This window comes from Kogia breviceps, chromosome 17, assembly GCF_026419965.1.
Source record: "Kogia breviceps isolate mKogBre1 chromosome 17, mKogBre1 haplotype 1, whole genome shotgun sequence".
NCBI classification, from domain to species: Eukaryota; Metazoa; Chordata; class Mammalia; order Artiodactyla; family Physeteridae; genus Kogia; species Kogia breviceps.
The window spans coordinates 47,318,931-47,345,770 of record NC_081326.1 but is presented as its reverse complement, the minus strand read 5'-3'; the positions used below and the strand labels follow the sequence as shown (position 1 = coordinate 47,345,770).

Sequence of the window (26,840 nt, the reverse complement as noted above, 5' to 3'; positions counted from 1 at the left end):
TTCATTTGTTACACTATTTTGGGTAATGTAACTTGTCTCATTTTCTCATCTATAAAATATGGATAATAATATTTATCTCACAAGGTTGTTAAGAGATTAAAAAGAGATAACCTATGTCAATTGGACAGCATAGTGCAGTGAAGGTCTTCCTTGAATAGCCCGGAGAGTGCATGTACAGGCCAACGATAATCTAGTAGGGGAGATGAGACGTGTCGACAAACCCTTTACAAATACAAGGCGGAAGGTCTGACGTGCCAGTGTCAGTACAATTGTATTTAGAAAGTGCTACGGAGAGGTAAGGGAAGAAGGAGTCACACTTCTTGGGATGGAGAAAGATGTTTAGAGAAATCACGGGTCGCTGAGTGAACCCCTCTCCCACTTCCCGACCCCCGAGGTGGCTCCAGCCGAACATCCCGGCTCAGCTCAAACCCCCCGCGGGATATCAGAGCCACCTCCACGCCAGACTGGAAGTGCTCCGGACTCCAACCTTGCCCGGCTCATCGCGGGCACCTTGAGCGTAGGCGTCCAGCCCCAGCTCCCCAGCAGGCATTCACAGCGACCAGCTGCCGGGGTCTCGGCACTAACCTGCGCCCACCCACTCAGAGCCCCGCGCGGGTTAAGTGGAGGAAGGGAGGGAGGGGTAGGGGAGAGTAACTCCCAAGTTCCCAGCCTCCGAACACCCACTCTCCTCGCTCACGCTGCCACTCTCCGCCACCCACCACGTCCTGATACAACCCGCAGGGGCAGCCCCGAGACTTCGGACTGCAGCGAAGCGCCGAAGCCGGCCCCCACTCCCCAGCCCGGGGGAACCCATCGACCCGCGTTCTCTCGCTCGCTCATCTATTGGCACTGCCTTGCTCCTCCGGCTCCTGTCGCGGGGAAAGTAGCCCTGAGACTTAGAAGGGCCAGCGGAGCGCGGGGTGGGAACCAAGGCAGGCGGGCCAGGGGATTGCCGATCGCACGGATGGGCGCGGGTGCCGGCTAGCGCTGTCTGGCGGGTGGCGGCGCCGACTAGCCTATGCGGCGCGTGGCTGGAGCCGCGCGTCCGCCGCCCCCTCACTTCGTACCAGCGCTGGCTACCTCGGCTCCCGGGAGAGCCGTCCCGTGGAGGACTCTCGCGCCGCCGCGGGTGGGAGCCGGCGAACTGCTGAGTGGGGTCCGGAGGGAGGCAGAAAGAGGGAGGGAGCGCGCGCGGGCGGTGGCGGAGGCGGCGGCGGCCCCTCCCCCTCCCGCCGCCGCGGAGAGCGCAGGGAGCAGCCGGGGGCTCGGTGGCGGCGGCGTCTGGCCCCAGCTCCTCCTCCTCCTCCTCCGCCTCCGCCTCCTTCATCTCCTTCTCGCTCGCTCCATCTGCCGTGGTTATGGCCCGTCGCTGGAGCACAAAAGAGTCTCCGCGGTGGAGGTCTGCGCTGGTCTTGCTTTTCTTCGCCGGGGTGTACGGTAAGTGTCCTGGTCCCCGCGCCCCTCTGACTGAACAAAGCTGGAGCGACCCCGGGCCCGGAGGCCTCCAGGACAGGGGGCTCCCCGAGGAACCGGCGGAGACCCCGGCCGCTGGCGGGACAAAGACACGGCGAGGGATGGATGTAGCGGAGGGGGTGTCCACACACGAAGATGCTTTGGTCCATTCGTCTGTCTCCAGACCCTCGGGGTGTTTGTTGGAGGGTGTTTGGGCGTCCCGGACCCGGGGAGCCCCCCGGGAGCTAGAGCGTGGCGGACGGACTTCCCGACCTGCGCTGGAGGGCCACGGTGGCCGTCTGGTTCCTCGAGGACTCGTAGCCCCTTGAATAACCCCCCACACACAAAGATGTAGGACTGTGGGGGAAAGAAAGGGAGGTCGCCCCCCGCCGCTGGCCGGGACAGTCCTGCCACCCCCGACCCTCCCGGGGCCAGGAAGTTCACTCCCCAGTGGAATTCACACCGCACCGATCCCTCACTTTCCCCACTCCCTGGCAAAGCAGCCCACTATTTCCTTCCCATCCCTGCACTTCGGGGGCTCTGCTGATCCCGGGCATGCAGGATCCTGCCCCTTGCTCCGGAGCAGCACGCGGGAGAAGGCCAGAAAATAGTTTACAGCGCTACCTCAGTCTCTCCCTCTTAGGGCGTACATGTCTGCTCTGACTCCCCGTTCGTTTGGCATTTCATCCATCATTGTCCGCTAATGTTGTCACTGTAGCTTTATTCCGGTCTGTGGGTTGTATTACATATATTCCTTTGGGGTTAAGAGAAGGCTGAGGCTATGAGTAAGGACCAGTCTTTACGTGTAGTACACAGGGGTCAGAACAAGAGCTAAATGGAATTAATTGGAAAGAACATTCATTGCTTGAGAGACTTGAGTTCCGCTTCTGACTTGACTGTTTTTGGTCATCAGTTAAAAACATTGTATAGTTGTTTCAGAGAACACAGTTAACCTTTACTTTTGGGAGTGGTGCTTTGATTTCTTCAGAAGAAAATAATTAGAAGTTATCATTCTTTGGTAAATTTTACTTCTGAAAAGTCTAAGTCATTTGCCACAAACAATTCCACTCGTGGTGGGGATGGAGTTCAGTCAACATGTAGTTTACGAGCAAGTATTATCTCTTTTGAAAGCATTTATCTACGGCATTGAATGTCACGGTAACTTTTAAAACCTGAGAAATTATACGAAATGAAGAATTTAATGAACTGAAATTGACATTTACTGCCAACCAAGAAACAGTTTTTCTGTGCGGTTCAGAATGTATTGCTCCCTGACCTGATTAATATATTTTTATTTTTGTTTGGGAGGAGGTGGTCCACACTTGATGTGGTAATTGCCAATGGTGTGCTTATTTGAACAGAAAACCCAGTGCGTGACTTCTGTTAGTTGCATCAAGTGGCTGTGATCCCTACTTGCTTGGTGACTTGTGGGTTTGGGTCTGCACCAGAGATCAATAAGCTATTATGTGTTTCTTCTAGCCTGAAGGTGGGTGTAGTTCTGCTCTAGGTTTGGTGTAATGGCCCAGGAGAGAGCAGAAAGCTAGAGACATCTTTAATCTAGGGTGATTAAGAATGTCCAGCTTTGTCCTCTACTATAATCAGAATTGAGTCTTAGTGATGTCTGATCAGATTGCATAAATAAACAGGTTCTTTTAGCTCTGCTTTCATTAAGAGCTATGTCATTAGTGTTTGAACTAAAATTCTTTTTGCCTCTAGGGATAAGAGGCTGTGAACCCCCGAATTTGTCTTGGTGCATCCTTTTGTACTTGTACACAAAATGACTTTCTGGTAGGTGCTTATCAGATATTTATGTTTTGGGAATTTGTGTTTAGTGAGGAATTGTTAGTAGGCAAAGACTGAAGCTCCTTTTTCCAACAGTGTGGGGTCACATTATAAAACTTGCAAGTGATTATGCTAAGGGTTGATATCTCAAGCCACACAGCAAGTTTCAAAGTATAAAGAAAAAGGAGGTAGTGAGCCAGGCGGGACACTAAACTGTGAGCAGAGATTAAAGGAACGCTTCACTATGCATTTGGGGAAATTCTCTTTATTGCTGCACTTTTTGTCCTCTTCTGTCCTGTGTGGATTTATATTAGAGAAGCAGCAGCTATAATAATAGTATGTGTGTGGTGGGGTGTGTGTGTGTGTGTGTGTGTGTGTGTGTGTGTGTGTGTGTGTGTGTGTGTGTGTGCTTTCATAACAATAGTGGGTTTGTTTTACTTGAATATGCAGTAGTTGTGATGAGGAGTGGATGTGTCCTGAGAAGTACCCATCACCTGTTCTGAGCCTTTAGAACAAATATACACTGTAATTTATGAAACTGTCCCTTACTCAGCAAAATGTGTGTTTTTTTCAAAGTGGCTTCAAAAATAATGAGAAACCTCTGTTAATGCAACTGAATATTCAGAGTAACCCTTACCTTAGACCCAGTGAAAAAAATGCAGGTTGATTGGCTGATATTTGGGCAGTTCCAATACTAACTCTTCACAGAGTAACTCTTTCTTATCTATTAAACTAATATTAAATGGCTGCAAGTTGTGCCTTGAATCTTTGAAACATTTCAGATACCTTAAAAGTAATCTTTTTATTTTGGTGCTTAGTTTCTTCACATGACCATTTTAGTGGACTATGTGACTAATAAATGTGACTGTTTTAGTGGAATAGTATGACTGTTTTACTTCCAAGTTACTTTTCTGAATGCCAAAGCCTTATTTGAAACTCTGGATTATTATATGAAATACAGTTAATGTTTTCTAGGAGTAGTTGTTCAAAGACCAACAATTATCTTTCAGGAGCTGCTGTAGCTTAACTGCACCGAATCTTCCTGAGAGTTAGGAGCAGGTAAAGGTTGACCTCTGCCGTTGGAAGTTTGAAGGGATAAGAACAGTTAGTGGGGGCAGCCATGACCTTGCTGGGCATGTGTTAGGCCTGCTGTAAAAGGAGAAGGTGCTTCTTCATATCTCACGTGGGGATATCTGGCTGTTAAAATGTGTGGAGGTTTTCCAAGCTGTCTCCTAGTCAGTAGAAGCTGTTAGTCTTGCTCACCTCCCGAGCCATAGTTTGATAATTATGGCAGTTCCATTGCTTTATCCTTTTCCACTGTTTGTCTCCCAAATCAGTGTTTTCTAATCTTTTTTAGAAGATTAAAATAAGTAAAATACATTTTATATTACTCCCAGTATACGGAACAAAACAAAGTTCATGAAATAATACTTGCTGGTACTACCTGTGATGTACTCTGATGTTTTCTAGTCTATTTCACCTCCCTTCTCTCCTGCGTTCTTTTTTCGTGTACTGGTTTGGACTCATTAAAGTAATTTTGGACCCACTTATAGAATACAATTATTAGTTTGTAAAAGCACTGCCCTAGATGAAGCCTTAAAATGTAATTTTAAATGTTTGTTGTATTTGTATATCATTTTACAGTAGCCTTGAAGAGTTGTAGGTGGTAAAGTCTTCGGTTACTTGCTGCTAGAGCTTTTGGGAGCAGTAAGAACACTCTCCCTGACATGTACTGACTGACTTATGACAAGATGTATCTTTAAACTGGTTTTCAGCTTATTATAGTCAAAAGTTCTTTCTGTACACGCTGCTGTTCTAGATGTTGTGGGAGCATAGCATATTCTTTTTACTCTTGAATCTTATGTCTAATGAGTGAGTCTTTCTCTGTGAATTTTATGGAACTTTCAGTAGGATTTTATAAATTTCCAGTTTAAAGATAGGCTTAGAAGTTCAAATTTTAGAAAGGTTGTAGAAATAACTAGAAATGAGAAAAAAAATCTAAACCAGATTCCAATTACTTCTAAAAAAGTCAACCTTGATTACATAAAATATGTTGAATAAAACTGAATTAATTGCTTAATACAAACCCTTCCTTGGGTTTAGAATCTAAATTATATCCATATCCTAGGGAGAATCTAAAGTATGCAGCACATTCCACAAAATTCTAGGTGGTTACCAGGCAGAAAGTGTTAAATGACCACTTTCAGAGTGGTACCTGTGTTCCAGGGAGAGTATGGAGGAGATCTGAATGATGTATGGTAAATGATTTAGAAGGTTTCTAGAAAGTAAAATCTCTGAAGAAAACATAAAAATGATGTCAGGCTGAAAAGTGAGCAGCAGTTTAAAAAAATGTTTGAGAAAAAAAGGACTTAATTTTTGTGGTTAGAAAATTTAAAGCTTATCAAGAAATTAAGGCAACAATGAGAACTTTTTTGTTTTTCTGATGTGAGGCATTTTTGTATTTGCGGGGTTTTTGTTTTTTTCTTACATCTTATCAATGAAATTACAATTTAAAGAATGAAAGGTATAAAGGAGGTAAATACCTTTAATATAGGTGAGATGTATGTAGATTTAAGCAAATAGAAAATGTTTTATTTCAGAATTTCCGAATGAGTACTAATTCTGTTACTGCTACAAGTCTATAGGTAAATGAAGGTTGTTCGAAACTTAGGAATTGAGGTTGAATTAATGATTTGTAATTTCTCAGGTTATCTTTCCATCCTGTTTCTTGGTTTCTCTTCATTTTCTCCTCACTCCACCCCGTCCTTTGTGGAAGGGGTGAGTAAGATGTATACTACTTATTCCCCATTTTCTAAGGTGTCCGATTGGATTAGATCCTACAAATGCAAGTTACCAATTTGTTCAGTTGCATGTCATTAGTCCTTTTAAGTAGATGCAACAGTAGATGTGTATAGAGATAGATAGGTCTGTCTGTCTGTCTGTCTGTCTCTCTATCTCTAGTTTCAATATGAAATTAGCTTAGGGAATTCTCACTCTCCAAACTATAGAAGGAAGGGAAGGAAACTAACATTTACTCAATTAAGTCCAGATACTGTGGTTAGTCTTCATTCATTGCCTGTTAATATTCATTAGGTCTTATTTAGAAATCCTACAAGATATTTATTCCTTTTTTTATGGAAGAGAAACATTGAAGCTCAGAGAAGTTGTCACTTATCTCAGATCAAAGCACTAGGAAGTAGTACAGCCAGGACCGCAACCTAATCCTGTCTGTCTCTTCACGCTTTCATTTATTTAGCAAATACTTGTCGAGCGCTGGCTTACGTCTGGCAGTATGTAAGGCACGACAGCCTGGTGGACGTGGTTTCTGCCCTCGTGGAGCTTCCAGTCTAGTGAATAACTTGTAGTAAGTGCTTTAACAAAAAACAAGCAGGAGACAGCGATAGTGAATACCAGGCACAAAGTAGTTAGAGGAAGCCTTCCTTGTAGAGGAGAATGAAAGACGTGAAGGACAGCTAACCATGTTATGATTGGGATAAGGGAGCCTTGCACATGGGGGCAACATGTGAAAGACCCAGAATTAGGAAAAAGCTGATGTGGAAGAGCTGGTGTGTTGCAGGTAAACAAATAAAATCAGTAGCCGGAGCACAGTGGTCATAAGAGTGACAAGGTGAGGCTAGAATCTTAGGCAGGAACTCAGGGCTTTGCAAACGATGGTAAAGAGTTTGGATTTAAGTGTAACTGTTGACACAGTTTAAATGATGTAATGTGAGCTTTGTTTTGAAACAGTCACTTTTGCCACTGTGTGGATTGTTGAGAAGTAGGCAAGTGCAGAGGTGGGCTGATAGGTTTCGGCTGTAATGCAGGTGAGAGACACTGAGGTGGCAGCAGCGGAGGTGGAAAGAAGAGTATGGATTGCCCCTTTGATAGGGAAGAAAGGGGTGCCTCCTCTCCCATCACAAGAGGTTAAGGAGGAAAATACTAGTTCCAGTGTACTTAGGTCTGTAGGTTTTGTAGTAGGATGATGGAGAATTCTCAAAGTGATAGGACATGAGATCATCAGGTGAGAGTGAGGAAAAGGGCCTAGAGGTTGGGTGATTTCTGTTTTCATAATTCAGTAAATCAGTTTAGACCCTTAGGAAGTTAAGTTTCTGTTTATTTTAATCTAGAAAAGAGAAGGTTAAGAACACTCAGTTCAAGAAGGGATATTGTGTGTGAATAGTTGTATAGCATATGACACAAAGGAGTGGGGATTTAAGTTACAAGCGGGGAGGTTTAAGAAGGGTTCTGTGGAGAACTCAGTTCTAAGGACTATTCATTTTTCTGGATGAAATAAGTACAGAACAAAACTTTCTACAGTGTTTTAAGAGTATTTAAGGCAAAAAGGAAAGGGTGGAATAAAAGTTAGATTTCAAGGACTTTTTGCCCAAGTTAAATGCTTTCTACTAAATGATCAATTAAAGATTGCTCTATATCTTAGAAGAGTCAAGAATGCATTGGCGGATTAGAGAACTTCAAACATTTTTGGAAAAATAAAGTGACCTTTTACCTTTCTTCCCTGGATTGAATAGTTTATTTACAGAATATATAACTTTAGAAGGTCCCAAAACTTCAAAATAAATGAAGCCAACTGAACAGTTTATTAGTTCTCTTGAATACTTTATAACTCACTGCCCTGCCCTGCTAGTATCAGTTCGGTGAAAAAGTGAAATCGTTTTACATTCATATTTTTACCATTGAATGAGAGTAACTTCATACTTACCTTTAATTTAACTTGAATTTCAGTTTTGAAAGATGGGGTATGGTGTTAATCTTTTCATATCGAGGTTAAATGGAGCACAGTGAGATGTGTTGTAGTTGGAATTTACCATTCAAATGTAATTACCTGACTTAATTTCATTGATTGTTAAAGTATCTTACAGGTTTTAATAAGTTGGAGAAGATATGACTCTTTTATCTGGCATATTCTGAAATAGAATGCAGTTTCTTGGAATTATTATTGCCTGTTCTAGTGATACTAAAACCTTTTACCAAGAGTTAGAATACACAACTCCTTTACAAAAAGATGCTTTTCTTAAATCCTCAAAATAATTCTGAGGTGGGTATTATTAGAAGAAACTGAAGCTTTGAGAGTAGTGATTTTGCCTGAGGTTTGCACCTCTCTGCTGCTGTTCTGTTCATGTAAAGGCTCGTTAGTTTTTAATCTATCTTATTGTGACAGCCCCAACTAGTCTTGACTCTAGTCCTGGTTCACTCACATCACATAGAGGAGCAGCAGAGTGACTCTTCTAAAGCGAGGATGTGATTATGTAACTTTCTTGCTTAAAACCAACAGTTCCCTATTTTTAAAACAAACATCACTAGGCCCTTCACGGTGTAGCTAGTTTTTCCCTTTCTTGTCTCTTGTCACTCCCTCCACCATGCACTTCCCCTCCACCGTGTTTGGGCCATACTGAACACGGTTCTCTTGTCTCCTGGCCTTTGCACACACTGTTCTCCCTGCCTGGTTTTACCCTCCTCCACGACTTTCTTCACTAGGCTAACTCCTGCCATCCTTCAGCTTTCCTTTACATGTTACCTCCTTTGGGAAGTCTTTTCTGGTTCCTCAAAACTAGGTGCCTGTCTCCTAAGCATCTCAGACTGTTCTTAGTATGCACATTTGGTATTTTCCTGTTTTACCTCTCTGTATTTCCCCCTGGAGCATCGCCGCCTAACAGATATATATTGTGAGCCTCAAATGTAAGTCATATACTAGTTTTAAATTTCATAGTAGCCGCATTAAAAATTTTTTTTAAAGGTGAGATTAATGTTAGTAATGTATTTAACCTGATATATCTAAAATATTATCATTTTGACATATAACCAATACAAAATTATTAATGAAATATTCTGTATTATATTCTTCATACTAAGTCTTCAAAATCCAGTGTAAATTTTTTTTTTTTTTTGGCTGCATTGGGTCTTTGTTGCTGTGCATGGGCTTTCTCTAGTTGCAGTGAGCCGGGGCTACTCTTCGTTGCGGTGCGCGGGCTTCTCATTGCGGTGGCTTCTCTTGTTGCAGAGCACAGGCTCTAGGCACCCAGGCTTTAGGAGTTGTGGCTCGCGGGCTCTGGAGCGCAGGCTCAGTTGTGGCGCACGGGCTTAGTTGCTCTGTGGCATGTGGGATCTTCCCGGACCAGGGCTCGAACCCGTGTCCCCTGCATTGGCAGCTGGATTCCTAACCACTGTGCCACCATGGAAGCCCTCCTGTGTAAATTTTATTCTTACAGCTCATCTCAGTTAGACTAACCACATTTCAAACGCTTAATAGCCACTTTGAAAACAGTCAGTATCTATTAAGGCTGAGTGTAAACATGCCCTGTGATCCAGCAGTTCTCCTCCTGGTATAAACTCAGCAGAAGTGGGAACGTCACGTGCGTCAGAAGTCACGTACAAGGATATTCATAGCATCCTTGCTTGTTTTAATTCCAGATTAGAAAGAGCCCATATGTCCATCAGCAATAGAATAGATGAATAAATTATGGTATATGGTATATTCACATAAGGGAAAACTGTACAGCAGCAGTTCTCAAACTTTTGGGATGCAGGGCTCCACAGTTATTGAGGGATCCAAAGAATGTTTTTTGTATGACAGATATATATGTTTTTAAATATGGTAAATTAAAGTTGAGAGATTGTTAAAATATTTATTAACCCATTTTAAATGACAAGAAACCAACCCCATTATGTGTGACCTTAAGTAGCATACGTTTTAAAAATATGTAAAATGACCACTAAAATTTCCAGGAAAAAAAAAGTTTAGTAATGGCATTGCTATACATTTTTGCAAATCACTGTAATGTCTGGCTTAATAGAAGACAGCTGATTTCTCACGTCTGCTTCTGCAGTCAGTCCATTGTGACATGTTTTGCTTGAAGTATAGGAAGGAATCTGACTTCACGTAGACAATTGTAAAGGGAGAAGAATTTTAGTAGCCTTTTCAGATAAATGTGAATATTCTTTGATGCTACACCAGAACTTGACAGGTAGTTTTTTAAAGTTTAGTTGCAATGTGGAATCTGAAATCAAATCAGTGAGCTTTCTGTAGTCTATTAAACTCTGAAAGGGTGTTGGGAATTCCCAAGAGTCCACTGACCACGTTTTGAGAACAAGGTGCTCTCATTACAAGGTAATGGAAAAGAACAAATTTTTAAAAAATAAGGAAAAAACCCCAAAGTACCGCTGCAGGTAGGGTGGGTAAATTTCACATGTGGATCAAAAAATGTTAGGCACACAATTATAGCTACCATATGAGTACAGTGTTAGAAGTTAGACTAATGTAGGAGAGCAGTTGCCTCTTGGGGTTGGGTGGGGGTGGGTAGTGATTGAGATGGGTACCATGGAAGCTTCTGGGCTGCTGGTCAAATCTATATCTTGACCTAAGCGGTGGTTTACACAGATACGGGTTTTGGGGGTGGTAACTCATGGAACTATAAACTTGCAATTAGTGCATTTTTGTATGTATATTTCAAATAAAAGTTATTAAGTAATAACTTTTGAAAAAAAAAGAATAGAATAATGTTAAATAATAGTATCCATAGAAGGTTTTCTGATAATGTAGATTCTCTCTAGTGTTGTCATTTAGTTTTTGTTCTTTTTTGCTTGATTTTTTGCCATTGTGTTTGATAATTAAAAACAATTTTAAAACTTTGTACTTTGGAAATTTCAAGCATATTCAAAAGTAGAGACACTAGTATAATTAACCTGATATACCCTACATCCAGCTTCAACAAGTGATCATTATATGGCCAGCCTTGTTTTATCCACTCCTCCACCCACTCCCGAAACGCAAATGATTTTGAAACAAATCCCAAGTACCTAATCTAATAATATTTCAGTATGTATCTCTAAGATGTGAAGGCTTCAAAAAACAAAAACAAAAAACAAACCTTAAGTCCAATATCACTATCACACTTAAAAAGTTAACAGTTCCTAATTATCATTACATATCTAGCCATATACACATTTCCCTGGTTGTCATATAAACATGAAGTTTTAGAAACTATTTGGATCGGGATCCAGATAAGGTCCATACTCTGCAGTCGATATCTGTTAAGTCTTTAGTTTTAATGGTTCCCAGCCCCTTTTTTTTCAAAATTTTAAGTGTGATGTTTGCTTAGGTTTCTGATATTCTTAATCAAATTGGAACTATTTCATGAGTTCCTATATAAAATAAGTTTTTGATAATAGATATTTAATTTTGACACATAAGTGTTTTCATTTCCAAGATGATCATAAGTTATTTATGAGGGCCAGAATTATGTGAGTGAATCATACCTAGCATCATTGCCAGACAGTATTTGTTGAATAAATGAATTCATTTATCCACAAATGCAGTAAATTACAGTCACGTGATTCCTTATGTTGAACTACTTTTGCATTTATGGGATAGACCACAACAAGTTGGTAATGATATATTATCTTTTAATCTGCTGGAATACATTGACTAATTTTCTTAAGGCTTTGTGTTTGTATCTATGAAATCAGTCTGTAGTTACTGCCAGCTTTCTAACTCCCTCCACCCCTTTTCTTTCTCTCTCCTGTGACCTGACTTCCTCTCTCCTCTTCCCAATTTTCATATCTGTTGATCTGTTCTTTTAGATACACTTATAATACATACACCTTTTAAAATTGATTTCAGTGGTCAAGAACAGTGTAAAAAAATTTATTGTTCCAGTTGCGATTATTTTGCCTTTCAGGTTAGGGAAGGAGACTTGTATAGCTACAGTTACAATAAGAAAGAAAAAATGAACAGCCTTGTCCTGCTGACAGGAGAAATGTTTTCATTCCAAGTGAGGATAAACTTTGTTTCACTCAGCAAGGTAATACAGATGAGCCTGTCAGAAGTAAATTCCTCTTATGAATGGGCCTTATGACCAAGGAAGCAAATAAGATACCTTAGTGGAAATGGACTGGTTGCATGAGAAGTAGAATTCATGTCTGAAGGAGGCATCTGTGGAGTAAGATGGAGATGCTAAATGAAGACTGAGCTCAAGTCCAGGGGAAGGACCACTGTGTTCTGCCACCTGGGCACTTCTAGTCTGTTGAGGATGATTATACTTTAAGACCACACTTATTTGCTCAAAAGGTAGCAGCCATAACCAAAATATGGCCCCAGTACTATGTAAGGTATGACCTTGTGTTTTCACTGACATGATTACTTGTACGTAAGACTATTCACGCTGGTTAGAGGGTAGGAGATGGAGGGGGAGCCTACTATTTGTGCAACTGGAGTGGAATAACTACACACAGTTTAGCTTCTGATGTCAGTGAGTAAGGCTAAAGTATAGTTCTTTTAAAATTCTCTGAAATCACCTTCAAGTACAGTATACATGTTTTACAGTATTCGGTGCTGAACAGCGTCCTTTCATTAAGTACAAAACATCCAGTTTTCTCTCTAGCGTTGGTACAGAAGTTTTTTGAGCACCAGATAAAATGGTTGTATTTAGGGGCCATATGAAAAATATGAGTGAGCACAGATAAAATTGCATAAATTCAGTATGAATAGGATTCAGGTCCACATTACTTCTTCCACTGCATTACAGTAAGGAACTGAGTGCTTGATTTGATTGAAGTATGTGGGTGTTACAGAGAATTCGAATTAGGATACATGATTTATCCCTGCTTTTTATTTATTTTGTGTATTTGTTTTTAATTTATTCTTTTGTTCCCTGTCCTAAGTAGGGGGCTCTCCACAACAAAATTTAAAATAATAGAAGTTACGGTTTTTTATAGGTTTTTTAGAACTCTTCCCTGCAACTATAAGGGCATGGTACTTTTGGGGAATAACTTTATCTTTTCAATTTCTACGTCTTTGAGCCAATTTTGTTAAAAATACTAAGTCATATTTTCCTAGAATATTGTGATTTCATTTCTATTTCCACATTTGCTTGAAAGTTATAAGTAATGTGCTCTCAAACATATTTTCTATGTGTGATAATGTCACGTCTGTCATTCCTAATACCTGTCTGTCATTCTTTTCTTGAACACACTTATCACAGTTTTCTCTATTTTAGGTTTTCTTAAAGAATCAGCTCTTGGTTTTATGGTCTACTGATTTTCTTGTTTTCTATTTTATTAATTTCTTCTTTGCACTTTTTTTTGGGTTTATTTTGTTGTTTTTCTAGCTTTTAAGATGATTGTTAATTTTTTAGTTTTTATTTTTAAAGATATACAGTAGAATTAATTCTTTTTCCTTTTGGTGTTCAGGTCTATGAATGTTAACACATTACAGATTTGTGTAGCTACGATGCAAATCAGGATACATCACCAGAAAAAACTCCCTCCTGCTATCTTTTATAGTCACATCCTCTCCCCACCCATAATCTCAGATAACCACCCATCTATTTTTCATTACTATAGTTTTGTCTTTTTCAAATAAATAGAAGTGTACAGTGTGTAACCTTTTGAGACTGGCTTCCCTTACTCAGCGTAGTCTTTGCGATCATCCACCCTGTTGCACAGGACAGCAGTTCATTATTGCTGATCAATATGCTATTTTGTATGGATGCACCACAGTCGGTCACTTCACCTGGTGAAGGACACTTGAGTTGTTGCCACCTTTTGGCTCTTTAATTAATTATCTGTGAACATTCCTCTACAGGTTTTTGTGTAGATATGCTTTATTTCTCTAGGATAAATAATTAGGAGTAGGGTTGCTGGGTCATAAGTTATACATATATGCTTAACTTTATAAGATACTGCCGAACCATTTTCCACAGTGGCTGTACCAGTTTGCATTCTCACTGGCAACGTGTGCAAGTTCCAGTGGCTCTGCATTCTTGCTAGCGCTTAGTGTTGTCAATATTTTCTGTTTTTGTCATTTTGTTAGGTAAATAGCAGTATCTCATCTGATGTGAATTTGCATTTTTTTAAATGACTAATGATGTTTAACATCTTTTCATATACTTTTTTTTTTGCCATATTTGTATCCCCTTGGATGAAGTATTTAAGTCCATTGCCCATTTTTGGCTTGGTTGTTTATTTTTTAACTGTTGAATTTTGAGAGTTTTTATATCTATATAGATATCAGTACACACACAAACACACACACACACACACACACAGCTCTATAGCTTGTCTTTTTATCCTCTTGACAGTGGCCTTGGCAAAACAGAAGTTTTTTTAATTGATAAAATTCAGTTTATCAATTTTTTATTTTATAAATTATATTTTTGGTATCAAAAAAACCCCACAACCCAATCAAAATATGGGCAGAGCACCTAAATAAACGTTTCTCCAAAGAAGACATACAGGTGGCCAACAGGCACATGAAAGGATGCTCAGTGTTGCTAATTATTAGAGAAATGCAAATCAAAACTACAATGAGGTATCTGTTACCTTACTCCACTCAGAATGGCCATCATAAAAAAGTCTACAAACAATAAATGCTGGAGAGGGTGTGGAGAAAAGGGAACCCTCCTACACTGTTGGTGGGAATGTAAATTGGTGCAGCCACTGGAGGACAGCCTGGAGGTCCTTAAAAAGCTAAAAACAGAGTTACCATATGATCCAGCAATCCTACTCCTGGGCATATATCCAGAAAATACAAAAACTCTAATTCGAAAAGATACATGCACCCCAGTATTCATAGCAGCACTATTTACAATAGACACGACATGGAAACAGCGTAAATGTCCATCAACAGATGAATGGATAAAGAAGATGTGGGGTGTGTGTGTGTGTGTGTGTGTTTATAATGGAATATTACTCAGCCATAAAAAAGAATGAAATAATGCCATTTACAGCAACATGGATGGACCTAGAGATTATCATACTAAGTGAAGCAAGTCAGGCAGAGAAAGACAAATATCATATGATATCACTTATATGTGGAATCTAAAAAAATGATACAAGTGAACTTATTTACAGAACATATATACACACAGACATAGAAAACAAAAAAGATGTTAAAATACTTCCCCAAATTACATTAAAATTTGCATCCTCTTTCTCAGCAATTATTTTGATTCCTTAAGTTTTATTCTCCCTCTCCCTTACCATTTTCTTTGTCCCATGTCAGTTTTCTTGAAGTCTCTAATTAGATTGATATTTCTATTTTGCTGAAGTGCATTTGTGTATATTATCCTCCCCCCTTAAGAAATACGTATTGGTTGTATATATTCTTAGGTGTGCACAGTTGAAATTGTTTCTTTATTTTGCCATCACACTTGAATAATGGTTTGGCTGTGTATAGAATTCCAGGTTCCAATATTTTCTGTTCAGAATTCTGTGTATTTTACTTTATCATCTTGTAACTTTAAGTTCCCATTTTGATTGTAATTCCTTTCTTCCTTTGGAAGCTTATCATAAATTTCTTTTTATCTTTGGAGTTTACCATTTTCACCAGTGTGTGTTTAGTATGTATCTTCAGTCATTGTTACTGTTTGGTATTTGGTGGGCGTTTTATCTGAACATATGTAGTTGTATGTTCTAAAGATATTTTTCTAAAATACACGTGCATGTACATATATGTGTGTGAATATATGCACATAGGTATGTATATATATATATATATATATATATATCGTGTGTATGTGTGTATATGTATGTATACCTACGTATATGTGTTTTAAATGCCTTTTATCCTATGTTCTCTACTTTTAAAACTCCCGTTAAGTGAATAGTAGATATCCTGGCCGTATCTTTTTTCTCTTAGTTTTATATCCTTGTGTTTTTATTCTAGAATTTAAAGATTCTTCAATTTGGTCTTCTAAGTTGTAATTTTCTACAATATAATTGTCTATAATATAGAATTGTCTCATTCTTCAGCTTAGTCTTATAAGTTATAATCATTGTACATATGTAAAATAGTTGCCTTTACAAATAATTTTTCCTTTTTATAATAACAATTTTTTTTTCATTTAGCAGTGGAACTGATTTGTGTCTTTGTCACCTCTCCCACAAATTCTCTTACTCTCTACCTGCTCTTTCCCCTACTTGCTCCCTCAATCGTGAGAATATGGTAAGAACTGAACATAGGTCCTTTCCTCAGAAACTAATCCACGTATACACAGTCACAGAAAATGTTGTATGTGATAATGTGTGATTCCAGAACTCCTTAAAGCTCATTCATGATCCCTAATAGTGCTGTTCTTGAACCAGCTGCATTGGTACTACCTAAGAAGCTTGTTAGAAATGCAGACTCTCAGACCCTGCCCCAGATACTGAATTAGACTCTCCATTTTAACAAGATCCCCAGGTGATTTCTTTCATATTCAAGTTTGAGAAGGACTGCTGTGTGAAGTTAGAAACTTTTACAGTTGTGGTATATATGATCTATATTGATTGCTTTATTTTCTGTATCTGTGAGCTTGGAAATACATATATACACACGCATATATATATATATTTAGATTCCACATATGAGAGATATCATATGGTATTTGTCTTTCTTTGTCTGACCTCTCTCACTTAGCATAATGCCCCCAGGTCCATCCATGTTGTCACAAAAGGCAAGATTTCATTTTTTATGGCTGAATAATATTCTATCATATATATATAATATATATACCACAATTTCTTTATCCATTTATTCATTGATAGACATGTTTCCATATCTTGAATATTGTAAATGCTGCAGTGAACATGGGAGTGATTATATCTTTTAGTGTTAGTGTTTTCATTTTCTTCAGATAAATGCCCAGAAGTGGAATTGAATAGATGATATGGTAGTTCTAATTGTAATTTTTTGAGGAACCTCCATACTGTTTTCCATAGTGGCTGCACCAATTAATATTCCCACCAACAGCACACAAGGGTTCCCTTTCTCCACATTCTCACCAACACTTATTTCTAGTCTTTCTGATAAGAGCAATTCTGACAGGTTTGAGGTGATATCTCATTGTGGTTTTTAATTTGCATTTCCCTGATGATTAATGAGGTTGAGCATCTTGTCATGTACCTGTTGGCCATCTGTATGTCTTCTTTGAAAAAATGTCTATTCAGATGCTCTGCCCATTTTGTAATCTGAGTGTTTGGTTTGTTTTGCTATTGAGTTGTTTGAGTTTTTTGTATATTTTGGATATTGGCCCCTTATCAAATATATGATTTGCAAATATTTTCTCCCATTCAGTAGGCTGCCTTTTCATTCTATTGATGGTTTCCTTTGCTGTACAGAAACTTTTTAGTTTGATATAGTCCTGCTTCTTTATTTTTGCTTTTGTTGCTTTTGCTTTTGGTGCCAAATTCAAAAATTGTCACCAAGACCTGTGTCAAGGAGCTCACTGCCTGTGTTGTCTTTTAGGGGTTTTATGGTTCAAGGTCTTATGTTCAAGTCTTTAATTCATTTTGAGTTAATTTTTGTGTATGGTGTAAAGATAGAGGTCCATTTTCATTTTTTTGCTTGTGCTATTCAGTTTTCCAAACACCATTTATTGAGGAGACTATCCTTTTCTCATTATATATTCTTGGCTCCTTTGTTGTAAATTAATTGACCGTACATGTGTGGGTTTATTTCTGGATTTTTTTTTTTTTTTGCGGTATGCGGGCCTCTCACTGTTGTGGCCTCTCCCATTGTGGAGCACAGGCTCTGGATGCGCAGGCTCAGCGGCCATGGCTCACGGGCCCAGCCGCTCCGCAGCATGTGGAATCCTCCCGGACCAGGGCACGAACCCGCTTCCCTTGCATTGGCAGACGGACTCCCAACCACTGCACCACCAGGGAAGCCCTATTTCTGGCTCTTTTGTTCCATTGATATATGTGTCTGTTTTTATGCCAATACCACACTGTTTTAATTACTATAGCTTTGTAATATAGTTTGAAATCAAGGCGCATGATGCCTACAGCTTTGTTGTTCTTTCTTGAGATTGCTTTATCGTTTGTTTGCTTGTTTGTTTGTTTTTAGGATATTATGTCTGGCATCAGAGGCACTTTAAAAAGAATCATACCTTGATAACCCGAATTGTGCATAGCTAATTAAAGTAGGAATATTTTGAAATAGTCACAAAACAATACAGTATTTGAATAGCAAACTATGCTATACAAAGTAGTAGGAGACAAAGAGGGATCGATTTATAAACTCATTTTTGTAACAATAGCAAACATACAGCAGTTGCTATGTACTAGGCAGTGTTCTAATCACTGTGTGTTTGTGTATGTATATATACACACACACACACTCATGTACCTCTCATAGCAACCCTGTCAGCTTAGATACTATTATTATTTCCACTTTACATATAAGGAATCAGAGACACAGAGAAGTTAAGTATTTTAGCCAAGGTTACATAATTAGTAAGTGGAAGAGCTTGTATTTGAACCCACAAAGAATTGGTGCTCTTAACCATTACACTATGCTGCTTTGTAGTCTTACTCTGAGACTTCCCTAAACTCAGTGCAGCTTATATGCAAACTGATTAATTCCTGGTATATTTGCTTTTTAAAATTCATTATTAGAACTCATCTGCTTGTGATGCTGATAGATGAGCCACAGATGCCAGATCATTAGTGTTTTCTGAATTAATTTTTGTTTGCTATTAATTGAGATTCCTAAATGGCAAGATGCTGGATTATTGGATTTTATGCTGTGCACCCTCAAGGTTTGTTGTGAACGTTTTAAATAACTTATGCAAATACTTTCTATATAAAATGTTAATTTTCTTTCTTCCTCAGTAGATGGACAAAAGATAATTTATAGAAATAGTAATTGGATAGCTAATAAAATTAGAAACAAAAATTAACTTCACAAAGAAGTGCAAATAGATACCACATACTAATTTAGTAAATATGTAAAAGTCAAACTGTTCTGTTAAGTGTTCAAAATGTTCAATAAAGGCATACAAATCAAAATGTGGTTAGGGCGCAATGAAATAAGCGTTCATACTTGACTAGTAGAAATGGTATCTTTGGCTGATGGGTTTATTAGTATTAATTGACATATATCTTGGGCATTTTTCCATATCACTTTTTCTTCATAAACTGTTTTCCTAATGGTGACCATTAGATGTTTACAGTTTTGTTCACATTTATAAATACTGTAATTGACATGCTTTTGTTAATTTTTATCTTAACTTTTAAATTATTTTCTTTATGGTTAAGTCATAAAAGTGGAGTTACTGGGTCAGAGATTGGAGTATTTTCAAAGCTCTCAATAAAAATAGTACGTGATTGTTATCAAGTGCTTACCATATGCTAATCATTACTTTTAATGCCATATATATGTAAATTCACTTAATCTTTATATTAAAACTGTGAGATGGACCCTGTTTTAGTTCCAGTTTACAGAAAACTCAGCCGTAGAGGAATTAAATAATTTCTTAAGGTCACACAGTTAGAGTTAGGGTTTGTTTTCCAGAAAGGGTATACTACTTTACTTCTGCCCATGAATTCAAGACTATATATATATTTTTTAAAATTAATTAATTTATTTATTTATTTTTGGCTGCTTTGGGTCTTGGTCACTGCACGTGGGCGTTCTCTAGTTGTGGCGAGCGGGGGCTACTCTTTGTTGCCGTGCACTGGCTTCTCATTGCAGTGGCTTCTCTTGTTGCAGAGCATGGGCTCGAGGTGCATGGGCTTCAGTAGTTGTGGCACGTGGGCTCAGTAGTTGTGGCTCACGGGCTCTAGAGTGCAGGCTCAGTAGTTGTGGAGCATGGGCTTAGTTGCTCTGCAGCATGTGGGATCTTCCTGGACCAGGGCTCTCTCCTGTGTCCCGTGCATTGGCAGGCAGATTCTTAACCACTGTGCCACCAGGGAAGTCCCAAGATTATATATTTTTTATACCCTCATCAGTGACATGTTGTAATAACAGCACAATAGTATTGAGCACAACTGGAACTCTGTCATCGTAAATACCATTCCTCACTGACAGGATCCAAGGGTCATGGGTGAATGGCTGATTTCAGTCTGGGGCAGAAAATACCAAAAGATGAGCCTGGGACATTCTGTTGTATCAAAAAGCAAGGAACTCTCAAAGACTAGTTAGTGGTTCGTGCCAAAAGGACACAGGGACCAATATAAAGAGGCTCCCATTGGCCAAAGATGAGAGAACTTAAGTATCAGAAAGAGTAATAAAGATAGCTGGTTGAATATAGAAAACTCCTTGGTTCATAACAACAGACTTGTAATAAGAAACACACACACACACATCACTTCAGCAAGTTACCAGATAGCAGTGGTAACAAATAGGGCATTAACTCCTACTCTGAAAATAAACAATCATAAGGAAAGAATTAAGCATTTATCCTCCCTTTTTTCTGTATGAACTGTGTTTCAGGGTAAGTAAATAACATTTGTTGAGGGAAAGTTCTTTGCACAAGTTTAGCTAATGAATGTATAAAGAATGGCAGGATTAGAAAATTATTTTTCCACCCCTAATGAGATAATTTATTCAGGCTATGATCATCAATAAGTGAAACTGTTAGACAAATGGTTGTGTGGGAGGTTACAGTAGAGGGATCAGACTGCTCTATCTGGACCTATTGATTAATCTCAGACTTATAAAAAGTAGGGCAAGCTGATAGTGAGCCTGCAGGGATACATATAAAGCAAACAGCACCAGCTCTGAAGAAGAATTCCAGCCAAAAATGTTAAACCTGCATGAAATCAAGCTTCTGCAGCAGGAGCTGGCAAACTATGGCCTTTGAGCCAAATCCAGCCCACTGCATGTTTTTTGTTTTGGCTTTTTCATAATGTTTTATTGAAACACAGCCACTCTGATGCATTTAAGTCTTTTAAAAAATATTTATTTATTTAATTTATTTGTTTTTGGCTGCGTTGGGTCTTCGTTGCCATGCACGGGCTTTCTCTAGTTGCAGTGAGCGGGAGCTACGCTTCTTTGCGGTACCTGGGCTTCTCATTGCGGTGGCTTCTCTTGTTGCAGAGCACGGGCTCTAGGCATCTGGGCTTCAGTAGTTGTGGCTCGCAGGCTCTAGAGCGCAGGCTTAGTAGTTGTGGTGCACGGGCTTAGTTGCTCCGCGGCATGTGGGATCTTCCTGGACCAGGGCTCGAACCTGTGTCTCCTGCATTGGCAGGCGGATTCTTAACCACTGCGCCACCAGGGAAGCCCCTGCAGTTAAGTCTTGTCTATGGCTCCTTTCACGTTACTGTGACAGAGCTGAGTAGTTGTGACAGAGACCATATGGCCCACAAAGCCTAAAATATTTATTATCTGGCCTTTTACAGAAAAAGTTTGCTGACCCTTGAGCTAGATGAACAAAGTTAAGTGACACCAAAAGGAAGTGACACCACAGAATATGGGCCTCTTACAGGACAACGATCTGGTTTCTGTAACAAGTCAGTGACATGGAAAATAAGGGAGTATCACTGTGGGTTAACAGAGACTGAAATACACTCACCAAAGGAAATGTGGAGACATTGGATCCTGCTTCAAATAAGCCGATTGTAAAAAGTCATTTATGGGACAGCCAGGGAAACCTGATAATGACCTGGCTATATTAAATGATAAAAAGAATTACTATTAATTTTGTTAAAATAGGAGCATTGTAGTTGGTAAGAGAATGTTTATATTTTTAGAGATGCATATTGAAGTTTATAGAGGTGAAATGATATGTGGCATATACTTGAACATGCTTCACAAAAAGAAAAAAAGAAAGAAAGAAAGTAAGTACCAAAAGCAGGAGTCAAACTCAAGACTGATGTCAAGGTTCATATACTTTCCACCACGTCATCATGCTGTCATATACTATCTATAATAGATTTTAGTATGGTCTTCTGGGTTGCTTTTAACAGCTACTGACCTATCTTTTTAAACTTCCCTCATCTCTTGGAATCCTTGTCAATCTAAGTACAATTCTTGGTTTTCTTCTATTCCACTGTATCTAGACATCATTAACAGAGGAGCATCTATTAAGATTAGATCTGCACTTTTTGGCCTTGGTAGCAGAAGATCTGGTATTCCATACTTGACTGTACTCTCAATAACTGAGATTTAGTCCTATCGATTTAACTGCTGAGTCTCAACTTCCTGGGCCTTAATATGGGAATATCAATTACTCTTGGAATTGTTTTAAAATGAAAAGATACGTATTAGGAAGGTGTTTTGCAAATGATAAAATCATTATTCAAAATATGACCCATTTATATTTCCTAAAGTACAGTGAAGGAATTAAATGCATGATCTGTGTAATGATACAGACCTAAGTTTGGATACTGTTTCTTAGATGTTTCACCTTGGGCAAGTGGTTTACTATTTCTAAAGTTTAGTTTTTTCAACTGTAAAGTGGAGACAATACCTACCTCAAATATTTGTTCTGATGATGAAGTAAATTAAAATTTTTGTAAGTTCATAGTATAGCAACAAAATACACGCTAGGTAAATAAATATTTTTCTCTTTCTTCACTTGAGGAAACATACCTATATAGCAAGGATAGGTATACTTACATTGAATAATTGTTTAAAGATATGTGAAAAGGATAATCCTCAACTTCATATATGATACTTCTATAGGAAAATGCTTAGTTGACAGGATAAACTTCAAGGTACAGTTTTAAGATTCTGTGAAAGAGTAGTTAAGTTATGAGATGAGCTTCAGTAGAGGTAGGTGAAAAGCTAGCTACTTGCTCAGAGAAAAAAAGGGAATTCTTTAAATATATTAGGTTGATGGGCTATGAGCTGTTAAGAACCCAGGAGTCATTGAAGATCAAAAATGGTAAAAGCATCTTGCCTTTGGCTTGGTATCCTCTCTTGTCCACCAACAAGTTGCTAAAGCTAATGCAGAGTAGAGTCCCTTACAGTATAAAGACTGAAGCTGCTCAATAGCTTTGAATAGTCATTTACCAATATTTTACATTTTGAAGGACAGTGATAAGAAATAGCTCTCTAAAGCCTGTTGTGCAAGTGGACAGTTGGATCCAAAGTCTCTCTTTCCCCTCGTGGCTTTTTAACTTCATTCACTGATGAAAGAATGCCTATCTTCCTCTCTATATTTCTTCCTCCTTTTCCTTCTTTCCTCTTACCCTCTGAGCAAACTATAACATGAAAACCAAATGGCTAATTGTATGGAGGATGTTCCATGCTTAATCTTAAAATCTGGTAATTTTGATCCTTTAACTCAACAGTTACTGAAGTTTCACTCTGTGTCAGAAACTGGGAGATGGTTGCTGGGGACTAGGAAGGCAGGGAGAAAGAGAGTGAAAAAGAAAGAAAGAGAGAAAAAAGGAAAGGAGGGACAAGACTTTCTTTGCTCTTAGGACACTCAAAATTTGCTGTGGAAGATGGTCAGTTAAATTAATAACCCAAAACAGGATGCTAAGGACTGTGGTAATGATATGCTTACAGTTCAGTACCGGTGTGATGTCCTGTGGGACCATCAAGGAGGACTCGTAACTCATCCTGAGATGGATGGAGGTCTGTTTCCTGAGCTGAGTTGAAGGAGTTCAGTGGGTAACTAGTGGCAGTGTGCTAGACTGTTCCAGGCAGAGGCAACATCATGTTCAAATCATCACAATTTCAGAAACTGTATATACTTGAGCTGTGTTGAAACCAGAATATATGTGTATGAGGTAAAAGCAGACAAGGAGTATTAAATTTAGGGGCGAGGAGATACAGAAGAGCCAGATTATAGTGGGTCTCAGAGGCTCTTAATACATATAAGGAGTTGAACCAGTTACAGATTTATAAGCTGAAGATTCATATCAGATATGCCTTTTACAAAGATCTCTAGTAGCGCTATGAAGAATGGATCAGAGAGCTGCAAGACCAAAAGTACAAAGCTTGCAAGCTAATTCATTTATTCATTCATACATTCAGCAAATATTTATCAAATGTCTGCTGTGAACCAAACATTATTCTACACTTCTGTCCTTGTGGAACTTACGTTTAATGCAGTGAAACTGGAAAGAAATATCAGTGACATGAAGGAAGGAAATAGCAGGTTTGGAAGGAATCAAGAGAACTGACTATATAGTGCAAAGGGGAAGACGGGGATGGTAAAGAATGACTTCCAGGTTTCTCTATGGACAAGTGGGAGATGTTGGTGTCATTCACCCAGGTAAGGAATACCAGACGGGGAGCAGATTGAGGGTAGATAAAAGGAGTTCCATCTCACACATAGTGAGTTTGAGATAGCTAGGTAATGTTAAGGTAATACCGAATTCCTGTTCAGTAGGAAATTAAAAGACAACTTTTAGGATGGAAATAATAATAGCAGCTCCTTCGTAGGGTGATTATGAAGATTAAATGTGCTGAAGCGTGGAAATTGCTTAGACCATCATCTGGCACATATTCCAAACTCATTAGTTGCTGCCCTTGTTATTTTAAGAGTAAGAGCTTTGAGCTAGACAAATTTGCCCAAATGCTGGCAATGCCACTTACCAGTTGTGTGGCTTTGAGCAAGTCTTTTAACATTAACCTCTTTTGAGTCGAAATTTCTCTGCATGTAAAGTGGCGGTAGTATCTATTTTATAGTGATGCTGTAAAGATCAGTAATAGTATATGAAAAGCACCAACCACAGTGACTGGCACAAGATAAGTGCCCAGTGAATGTTGGGGGAGATGGGTGTCAAGTAAGAATTTGCACCTCAGAGAAAGATTCTTATTATGGGTAAAAATTTGAGAGATATCAACGTGGAGGACTCGAGCCTTTAAACTCGAGTATATGCTGAAGAGTTTCTAGAAGGGGAGGGGATAATATGCCAGAAGATCTCTGAGTGGTTCGCAGGGGAGATAATTTACTAAGTATTGGTCAAGGAAGTGGTTTGGAGGCTCAGAGGACTAATGTATTTTTTGAGGGAATTGGAGTTAGAGCTGAATAAGTCTGTATTAAAAGGTTATACTCTAGTAATAAATATCCAGATGAGATGAAACCATCGATTTATCGTGACACAGTTCACATAGTTACATGATTTTCTCCTGTATCAGGAAATTGGATTCAGGATTCAGAGTTGATGTTTGGGGGGACTGTGTTTTATAGGTAGATCTTTGGTAATCTTTGCCCCATGAGTTTCAGAAATGCACTGGGGGTAAAAGTTCAGGAACAAATGATAGGTAAGGAAGTTCCATTAGTGAGTGTAGATTCTTTCAGAGAGTTTTTGGCTGAGAAAGTAAATACCAGGATAGGAAAGCAGAAACAGGGAGGTACACTGGCAAAAAAGATTTTATTTTATGGATGAGAAAGGCCTTAATATATCAAGAGAAAACAAAGGAACCAGAGAGAAGAAAGATCTTAAACGGAAGGAAAGAGAGGGGCTAATGAGACTGCAGGATCCAAAGTGCTTTTAGACTTAACTGTTCTTTGGGTCCCATGATAGAGCCTCTGATAAACTTGAGAACAGTCTTCCCTACCAACAAAATACTTAACCATTCACAACGTCATGTTCTCTGGACGTTACTAGAAGTAGAAACAAATTACTTATCCTTCATAAATAATAAAGGTAGGAAAAACACAACAATGTGGACATTTAATGCAAAAAAAGAAAACATGGGTTGAATGTCAAGAAAAACATAAGTCTACAAATGGTATTGACTATGATTTTAACAGTTTAGTGATTTCTTTTAAATGTTGGTAAAAGTATACTTTAAACATTTCGATGTTTACTGGTTTTAAAATTCTGCTTTCTTTAGAATTTTACGGTTAAAAAGCTCTTTTCCTGCAGTCTAATACAAATACATTAAGAATCATTTATATTTGTTATTATTGCAGAAGCAACACTGTTTCTGTTGTGTGCTTTAGTCTGTGCCTAAACACCATGGTGTTATTAGTGACATCAGCAAGAATATGAAAGTTGCAGCCACAAATTGGTCTTCTCATCATTGGATCTCATGTATACGAACATTTTTTAAAGTGACCTGCTGCTATATAACAGGGCAATGAATGTTTTAGTATTTATATTAAGTGATAGTTCTTGTACCATTTTGTAAATAATATTAAGAAAAAAGATATCATCTGTAATCACTTTTAATTATAATTATTATCAAGAAAAACTTGAAACTGTAGCTATAGAATTTTATGTTGTGTTAATTTTTTTTTCAGAAGGTAACATTTTAGTTCATAATATCAATCCATGTGAGTTAACTTACAAAAGTAATACATACTTTAATAAAGTCAAACACTATAGAAATGTATCAAGAATGAAAGCTAATCATTTCTGTCCTCCCTTCTTCCTACCTTGGGGATGGGGTTAAGGAAGTAGGGTGAACATTTTTAGCAGGGTTTTTTTGTATCCTTTCATATATTTTCCTACACATATAACTTGAACTCAAAAAGTACACCGCAGATCACAATTTCAAGTATTGACAAAGACCAGGAAAGTGACAGAAATGAGCTAAGAGGGCATTGGCTCAGTGCCAGAACGACCATAGAAGGTAATGGGGCTGTTGGGCACCTAAAAATATACATACTTCTCCTAAAGGAAGCAAACTCAGTAGATGTGCGAAGACAAATACTTGTAGACAGTTACAGAAATTTTTTTCAAGGGAAGTAAAGAAATTCCGTATCTTTTAATTAAAACTCAATTTTTAACATTGGAATTAGGTAGATATGGATTTGAGCCTGTCCCTAACCGTTTACTAGCTTGCATGATTTAGTTGGTCTGAGTCAGTTTCCTCATCCATAATGTGGGGATAACTATCTATTCTTAAGACTTTAGGAGGAAGATTAAATAGTATATCATGGGTTCAATGCAATGCCTAATGCTTATAAATGATGACT

At 38.7% G+C, this 26,840-nt stretch overlaps 1 protein-coding gene across 2 annotated transcripts in view; it reads left to right on the top strand.

The window, feature by feature from the left end:
* Positions 1–1,070: 1,070 nt before the first annotated feature.
* LRP12 (LDL receptor related protein 12) overlaps positions 1,071–26,840 on the top strand; it is an 84,407-nt gene continuing 58,637 nt past the window's right edge. The window contains exon 1 of one of the 2 annotated variants that reach the window (XM_059042544.2): positions 1,071–1,437. In XM_059042544.2, the coding sequence (XP_058898527.1) occupies positions 1,359–1,437 (79 nt within the window). In that variant the 5' untranslated portion in view covers positions 1,071–1,358. The remainder of the gene's footprint in view (positions 1,438–26,840) is intronic. The other variant, XM_059042546.2, reaches the window with a different exon arrangement.